Consider the following 9014-nt stretch of genomic DNA (forward strand, 5'->3'; position numbering starts at 1 on the left):
GGGTCATACCAGTTGCATATATATAGAAATAAGTAATTCATGTGAAAACAAGAATTTGTCTATAGTATACGGACGCCACATCGATACTATCCTTTTCTATGTTCAGTAAACCGTGAGATAGGATACAATCTCTAATTTGGCATTCAAATTAGAATCATCATATCATAGGGGACATATTTACTCAGTTTCAAGTTGGGATCCAATTTCATCAAAAACTACATCGACAAAAACTTTAACATGAAGCGGGACAGACGGACGGACGAACGAACCAACGGACTCACAGACTAGAAAATATAATGTCCATTAATGGGGTTTCAAACAATTATTGTTGAAAGTGAAAGTAGTGCTTTGGCCAAAATTGAAATAGGGTAGAGATTAGAGGGAGGCAGGATTTTTTTGGGACGTCAGGATCGGTGGTTTTTAAGCTATTGATTCGGGATTGATCCTTATGTGATCCGGGAATATTTTTTTTCGAATTTCGGGATGTCGGGATATGAATTTCGTTATGATACACATCTCGGAATTTCAGGATCAGGGCCCTTCCGACCTATTCTCAAATTAGCCTTAGTCATTTAGACAAGATTTTAATCCTACCATTGACACGTTAATAGGGCGATAAAAAGGAAAATCACTGACGGATTGTCATAGAAGATGCTTTTCTTACAATAATGATGGTCTTTAAGCTTTTTCATTTATTTCATGTTTGAAGCAGTGCAACTTTTTACTTAAATTTTACTATTACCAAAAAATGCATTGTAGCAAAGGGGAAGAATCATTGTGGTATAAGGCCAGAACCATATAAATAATTAAAGTTAACAGAAAGTAAACAAGTAACGGACTTTGGAAATAAGGGAGAGAGCTTTTGAAAGCTTATTTAAAATTCTTCAGACAATATATATTACGAAAATTCTTCTAACCGCAGTTTACAACCTGTATAAGGCCGCGATCATACCACATCTTCGTTTTTATATCATATATATATGTAAGGAATATCTTGAAATATTTTGATTTTCTTTATAAAAATGTTTGTTTTACTAGAAAACTGTGGAATAAAATTACGCCCATGTCACATATTATACTGCATATTTTATATGAGTAGTTAGGAAATTATTCTCTTTATTGACTATTGTGGTATAACATTGGTCCGTACACAAGTTATAAAAATTTTGAAGAGTTGATATAAGTATTCTAGCATTGTGTATCCTACAAAAAAAGATATATCCAGTACAGAAGTCTGAATATTATCAGATAAAAAGGCTTGATATAGCCTATGTACCACAGCCACTGGATAACTCTCCAAATTTGAATATTTTAATGAATAATATTCGAAAAGAAAAACTAATTGCAAGAAGTATTTTATTGGTAAAATAGAATGAATAGTGAGAGTGTAAAATACGGATATAGGGATATAGATATTGACCAATTATTGTTTAAATTTTTTAAGATATTAAATCTATTAAAACTTTAAATTACATTAGTGTTACTTTTCGTTTTTGCAAAATATACATACATGATAATATATAACACTACAAACTACTGCTTATGATTAGTTTATACATATTTAATTATATCATAGTCCATGGACGAGTCCAATTTTTTTCGTGCATTTTTTCAGTACATATTCAGTTCTATTTTCCATCTTTTCCTCTTCTGAGTAACCTGAGCTTTTCAAGTTTATTAGCAATTTTCTCTGCTTCAACTTCGTTTTTCTTTTTGTAGAGATTCGAACCAGCAACTCTATTTTTACCTCCTTTGTCGAGACCCCAGGATACAGCCTTTTTAGCACTCACTTTTGCTATACTCCGTCTTGCAAGTGGGTCTGTGTCTTATTGCAAATAAAATATTGTTAGAAAAATTTAATGAAATCAAACGTGTATGATGCTTTTGGAAATGTGGAGGGCGAGTTGTTATAATTTTTGGGTCATGTAACATTCATTTTATATGTGTATTATCATTTAAAAGAATAAGTATTTTTTCTTTGTTCATTAATGTTTACACAAATTGTTTTTTCTCTCTTGAATTGCTTTATGTTTGTAATTGCGGAGTTTTTATAGCTAGTTATGCGGTATGGGCATTGCTTACTGCCTATTGCTGTACGATGACCTCCAATTGAAAATGTGTGTGTCATTTGATCTTTTATGAAAAGATTGGCAATCATATTACATTTTTATTTAATTCAAAGTGAAGGCCAAGATTTGGAAGAACTCATTTGAAATACATATTATTCTGAGCATATCACATATTGTGCATGAGCATATCAAGGTAACACAATCATTTGCATTTAAAAAAATACTTTTACTTACTATATATATTCCAACAAAGATTGGAGCATCCCCGTTCGTCCGAGCCATCACCACAGTCATCCACACCATCGCATACCCAAGACCATTTTATACATTTGGAATCAGTAGCGCAAAGAAATTGATCACTTTCACAAGCTGTAATTACAAATTATGAAATGTGTTTTCATTTTCATTTTCTGCAACACAATGATTCATGCAAGATATTTAAGATTCAAAAATACAAGGCACACTTCCTGGTTTAACATGTGATTATATTAAGTGACATGTTCGGATTAAATTCTTTCCTGAATACTCATCTATTGTTTAAGAGATTGCTTTTGAAATGATATAAATGTTAAAAATTGTAAGGAATCTTGTACATGTATTCTTCATTATCAAGTAAGCAAGAATGTTTGTTTTTAGTTTTTGAATAAAAGGGTTAAACTGTTATTACGAGAACATCCCATATCGTCTTCTCCGTCACTGCAATCAACCCAGGAATCACACTGATAATCTGCAGAGATGCATTCTCCGTCCAAGCACGTATACTGATCATCCGAACAGCCTAAAAAAAGCAATATCTATTGCATATAAAATCGTCTACATTGTGTTTTACAACATTTTGCGTTGCTTTTTTAAATATATGAACGTAAACATGGATGATGTAGCATTGAGCAAGAAACCGAGAATATATTAAAGATTGAATGTGAAACTCCTGAACGTATAAACAAAAATCAGCACGTTTATTTATATTTACGATATACAGATTTCCGAATTTCGGAATGATTTGACAAGTTTTTGATATCGAAAAGCCATGTATTGTTAACATTAAGAAATGTAAAGTCATCTCGTACATCTTAAATTTTGGTATTGTCCACATCAAAATGGCAGCAAAATGAGAGAGTTAAATATTCTGTATTAAGGTAATTAACACTTGTAAAACCAAAATATACCAAACGCCCGCATAAAGTCTATCTTGCGATGGCGACCATTGTCCTTGCATCCAAACCGATTTAAATGAGATAAGAAAGTCAATAAAAACATTGTGAAAAGCATATTGAAAAAAAAAATGTTAAAATTATTGTCACTGAAACAGTTACAACCTTACTTGTCGAATTTAAAAAAAAAGATAGATGAAAAAAGAACTTTCTAAAGAAAATGATGCATTAAATTCAAACTAATAATGCAATTGTAGAACGAAACTTTAAGTCAGATGTATCTAAGCTAAGTGAAAGAATAGACAGTGTATAATTTAACAATGCGAACATATTATAAAAAATGCAAACCTTCACAAAGAAAACAATCTACTAAAAGAAGATATTGAAAATGCAAACTGGAATGAAAAATACTAAAGGAAAACCAAAATCATTATTTTTTGACTTTCAAGAAAAAAAAGGAGAACATTTTGCCTCATAGCTTTTTTCATGAGATAAGTAAACTAGATGTAACAATTGAACCATCCACAATTGTAGCAGCATACAAGATACCAGGAAAACACGGAAAACCTAGAGCAATTCTTATAAAATTCATGCGCTTGGAATAACAAATCTCTAAATTGCGGAATAGAAATCTTGAGAAGTTCGCATCTCTGACAATTTCACAAAATTTAAACAAGGGACTGCTTAATATGTTAGAACTGCATGAGGGTGTCATCAGTGCGAGGTATTTCAACGGACATATATTTTGCACTGGCTTTAAGGGGAAACGTCATCGTTTTGACATTGATGACAACATAAGGCAGAAACACAGCTCATAGGAATATATTCTAAAAATGACCGGTTATTACATTTGATGTATATTTATTCACAGTTGTTTATTGTCGTTTATTCCTTGCTGTTATTCTTATAAAAAAAATCATGCTATTTTGGTATTGTTCAACACAAAAGGTGAAAGTCTGAATCTTTGTTTTGTAGGCTGTACTATCTGGGAGTGGCGTACCTAATTAATTTTGTGACGGAATTTAATGTCTATTTCCGCATTGGTCTCTAATTGTTCTATTCATTTCAAAATTTCCGATAGAACATTTAACAAAAATAACCCATTTGAAATACACATTTTTTAATATTATAAGTTAGAAGGTAACCAGTTTTTCAATCTGATCTTCAACTTTAAAGCGTATTTGACACTACACTTATATTTAAAATTACATCGAACACCGTCGACTATATTAGAAGAAGTATACTCTTATTAGTTCTATACTATCATAATGAATATATAAAATACCGTATGATGGAGCCAAAGGAACATCACTGTCTTCAAAAGAGAAAATAAACAAAAGGGAAGGACAAATCGTGTCTTTTGTCGTAAATTTTAGTATGGAGTTTTCCATATTACCTTGAATTTAACATATAATTACTGACAATTCATAAATATACGTAAACATATGCTCGACGATTGTTTTGAACACATACAATTATTCGATGTTAAAACAATTTAACTTGAATACCTATATACGCAAACTTAACATTGAGGTTTTTTAAAATACTTACAAAATGCTGTTCCCAAAAAAATTCCAAATGCAAATACTACCTTCATAATTGTATATGTTTTACTGGTAACTAAAAAGAAAAATGATATCATCGAAATTAGGTTTAATGAACTCTAATTTTTTTAATGGCCAACTAGTAAGGTTTGATACAAATAGCTTAAAACTTTCAATGTTCGTATATTTCTTACCAGCCCAGTTGTCAGTATTTATGTCCTGACATGACTTATTATAGATATGGTCACTTCTGTATATTAACGGATGCAAAAACTGTCTTCACATTTTTCGAAATACCAAGAATGTGCTATCTAGGATTACATTACCTGAACTGTATATGTCAAAATTGTCTTTTTTTGTCTTCAACTCCGTCCCTCATTTAATCTTTTGAATAGATTTGAGTGTGACAATTGAGTCTTTTATTGACAAAACGAGATTCTGATGTAAATAATTTTAATCATGATATCTTTGTTAAATGTATAATGAATAATTTAGAATTCCTGACTTGTTCATGTAATCAAATGATTCAAATGTACCTAATGGGTTAAACTCAGTGGAAAATAGGAAAAAAATGAATGTAATCATGGTTATACTGTGCATTAATTTGCAATATAAACTCGGTATTTATAAGGATTTCAATGCATAAGATTATTCACTTTCAACTGTTATACAGTATATGAATTAGAGAACAAATAGTGTTAAACAAAATCAAAGAAATATATGGTAAAATGAGAATAATTTTCTCGATATATCTATTGATAATTATCTTTCAGTTTCATGGTTTTATCTCGGTTTTGAAATAAAGATGTTTTCGCGAAAATTCTTAATTTCATTGAAATTCAGTGCCCGCGTGGTTCACGCTAAAATTTATTTTAGAAACAATTCCGGTAATCGTCATATGAAAAAATTATGTGGATTGCACGTGAGATGCACGTGAACATCACATGATATACACGTGAACATATTTTAACTTAGTCCACGTGAGGTTTTAATTACTAATCCCGAGTGACGTTAATGTTCATAGTATTCTAATACTATCTCAAGCTTATACGCATCTGGAACTGTCAATGTTTATGACCACTAAATCAAATATATGATAAATAAAAGATGAGGTTAAAGTTTATTTAGCTTAAATGATAAGCACAAGGTCGGCGAGCATTAATACAATTTAATACTGATTACAACATAGACGATCAAAAGAAATTTTAACAATTATAATACATTGAATCTAAAACTTACATTTGTTGTCAGCAGTGAAAGCCAGGTCAGGACGTGGAGTTATTAACACAGCTGCTCCATATATATGCAAAATGCTAAAGCTAGGGTTTAATTTGATTGGACACAATTGCAAGTCGCAGTTAGTAAATTTACATGATAATAGAAACTGCTGAATGTACCTTTTTTCCTCTTTTTGTTAAATTTGCGTTTTTCAAAAACCTTGACTTTTTTAACAAACGCCAATGAAAGTTTACGGATGTTCAACTACATTTATTATTTGCACAAACATGTTTTGTTGTCATATTTCATGATGTCTATCTTCATAATACATTTAAAAGATAGATCTAGAACGATAACTGTATACGTATCGAAAACCGAATCTACAAAAGTACATTTGTCTGTAATAGAAATGTAAATTCATCTCGTATAACATAAATCTTGGCCATATTTTTGACTAGGATGCAGGTGGAAAGAAGAGTCTCCTTTTTGCCTGTATACAGAATTTTAAAATGTTGATTGCGCTATCTGTATCTTAGAGTATATAAATAACGATAGAATCGAGTTTGAATTATCAAGTTCGTTTATAAATGCAAATAGAACAGAACATATCTATTGTTGACAGTGTTTTAATTGATGCATGTATCTTTGAATTTTTAATAGAATATAAAACCATACTATTAACAGTATTAACTAAAGATGCACTAGCTATGAGGGACAAAACAGCACTTTTATTTGTTTTGTTCAATTAGGAATGAAAGTGAAATAATGAAATCATAATTCGTTTGTGGCAAACAGTTTGGCAAATAAACATCGCTGATGAACAATTCACTTGCTAGTGAATAATTCTACTTCATTGAGTATATAATCAAGACGTGTGATTTTCACTATAACCCTTTGGTAGGGATTAGTAGCGCATACATTAGGCGTGATGTGTTATTGAAGAGAACAGAATGACAGCATTGCAAGTGAAACAAGAATAACCCATTTGATAAACAGATTTGATAAAAAAAAAATTTTTATTAGACATGTTAGAAAAGAGATGATTATCATATATTTTTAGCTTACGATCTGTTATCAAACAAACCCTAAACAATCCAATTGCATGAGTTCTTTTCATTTCTTTATTTGTGTTCACATCAAATAGTTTGACCGTTGGCAGTCTTGTGATTGAAAATAATATGAAAAAAATATTAGTTCTATAATGTGTCTAAAACAACAACAAAAATCAACAAATCAGGTTTTTTTAACTATTAAAATAGTGTTACGTTTTAGAATTTGACTACATTTGAAGTATTTTTAAAACAAGTACCGTTACTCCTCGTTTCTTATGGACTAGAAATGGATTTGAAAAACAAACTGTATAAAAAAAGTTCATATGAAAAATAAAAAGATAAGAATATATTTCAACAGACGGAGAAACAGGTTTATTTAATTTATTTTTGTCCATCGGATTTTTATAGTTCGTTCTTATATTGTACTGTTATTCCACTGTCCCAGATTAGGTGGAGGGTTTGGATCCCGCAAACATGTTTAACCCCGCCACATTATTTATGAATGTGCCTGTACCAAGTCAGGAGCCTGTAAATTCAGTGGTTGACGTTTGTTTATGTGTTACATATTTGTTTTACGTTCATTTTTTACATAAATAAGGCCATTAGTTTTCTCATTTGAATTATTTTACATTGTCTTATCGGGGTCTGTTATAGCTGACTATGCGGTATGGGCTTTGCTCATTGTTGAAGGCCGTACGGTGACCTATAGTTGTTAATGTCTGTGTCATTTTGGTCTTTTGTGGATAGTTGTCTCATTGGCAAATATACCACATCTTCTTTTTTATATTATATCCAACAATGAACTTGTTGTAGCATTGATCGCAATGTTAACGCATTTTCTTAAGAAGGCAGATTTTAACACTACATACGTCGAACCTTCTAACTGGACCATTTATTTGTCAAATTGTTTACTTCAATCTTTTCTCGGGAATGCACAATGTAGAACACTTTAAAACATTATAATTATAGAACATGTCAAGGCTGCATACATAATGTGTCGACTTAAAACATGTATTATCTTGAATTATAAACGATTCAGTATTAAATATTCAGCAGAGCATTTTATTTTACCTATCATGTAATAAAGAAACATAACAAAACAAGACAAATAGACTGCATCAGATAGTTACATGCATTAATATGTTTGATAATTATTTATGTTCGAATCTAATATTCAGTGTCAAATATGTATGCTATGATATATAGTATGTATAACTAAAAAACAATTGAAGGTCTTACCACCAAATACAATGTATCTGAATATGAAAGATGCAAAATTAAGTTTAAAATGTCCTTTCAATCGTCAAATGATAGCTTATTGTACGCTGATTCCAAAAAAATATGGTTTCTATACATTATCTTTTAAATAAGGGATATAATTCGTTACTTCCACTTCCGGTTTGAAAAATGTTACTTCAGTAATATTTGATTATTTACTTGACATTAATTCCAAAAATATCTGGTTCTATATACTTGCATAATAATAAAGTTCAAACATTAGCTACTTCCGGTGTAAACAAGGTCATTTCTGGGGTATTTTTCAAGGTTGAATTGATTGATACTTATTACCAAAGGTCTCATGGCTTTATCATGTATACATATGAGGTAAAAGCAAAGGTTAAAATCTAGAACGTCAAATTAATATATGACCTTGAGATCAATTTCGAGGTCATAAACCAAGGACCGCAAATCAAAAGACCATATATCTTAATTACATTTGGTTAATGATTTATTTCACCATACGCGTATTTTTAAATACAAGAGGGGATAAAACTCCCTTTTATGTTCAACGTACCCTTGCAATCAAAATGTACAAAATGTATGTGTTACAACATGTCGCAACTAACAATTTAGTAAAAATAATTTGTCGATATCTTATACGGTTTTTGGAAATTAGTGAAAATTCAAAATTTGAATATGACCTTGACCTTTGACCTTGACCTAATTTTCATTTGTTTTGGACCAGGGACCTCAAATCAA

At 30.6% G+C, this 9014-nt stretch overlaps 1 protein-coding gene across 1 annotated transcript; it reads right to left on the reverse strand.

Annotated features, from left to right (window-relative positions):
- Positions 1–1500: 1500 nt before the first annotated feature.
- LOC143051150 (uncharacterized) lies at positions 1501–6039 on the reverse strand. Its single transcript, XM_076224158.1, has 5 exons — positions 6004–6039; positions 4772–4840; positions 2737–2847; positions 2304–2438; positions 1501–1825 (listed from the first exon to the last, which is right to left on the reverse strand). Exons 2-5 carry the CDS (start codon positions 4815–4817, stop codon positions 1629–1631), a joined length of 489 nt encoding a protein of 162 aa, XP_076080273.1. The 5' UTR covers positions 4818–4840; positions 6004–6039; the 3' UTR covers positions 1501–1628.
- Between the last annotated feature and the right edge of the window lie 2975 nt (positions 6040–9014).

The sequence above is a fragment of the Mytilus galloprovincialis genome, chromosome 11 (assembly GCF_965363235.1).
Source record: "Mytilus galloprovincialis chromosome 11, xbMytGall1.hap1.1, whole genome shotgun sequence".
NCBI classification, from domain to species: Eukaryota; Metazoa; Mollusca; class Bivalvia; order Mytilida; family Mytilidae; genus Mytilus; species Mytilus galloprovincialis.

What these genes read in the sequence shown, in the direction of transcription:
- LOC143051150 (XM_076224158.1), bottom strand. Translation starts at nt 4,817, where the DNA reads ATGAAGGTAGTATTTGCATTTGGAATTTTTTTGGGAACAGCATTTT. An exon ending in TTTTTTGGGAACAGCATTTT is followed by an intron (nt 2,848 to 4,771) that starts GTAAGTATTTTA and finishes TGCTTTTTTTAG; the next exon opens with GCTGTTCGGATGATCAGTAT. An exon ending in TCTTTGTTGGAATATATATA is followed by an intron (nt 1,826 to 2,303) that starts GTAAGTAAAAGT and finishes ATTTGCAATAAG; the next exon opens with ACACAGACCCACTTGCAAGA.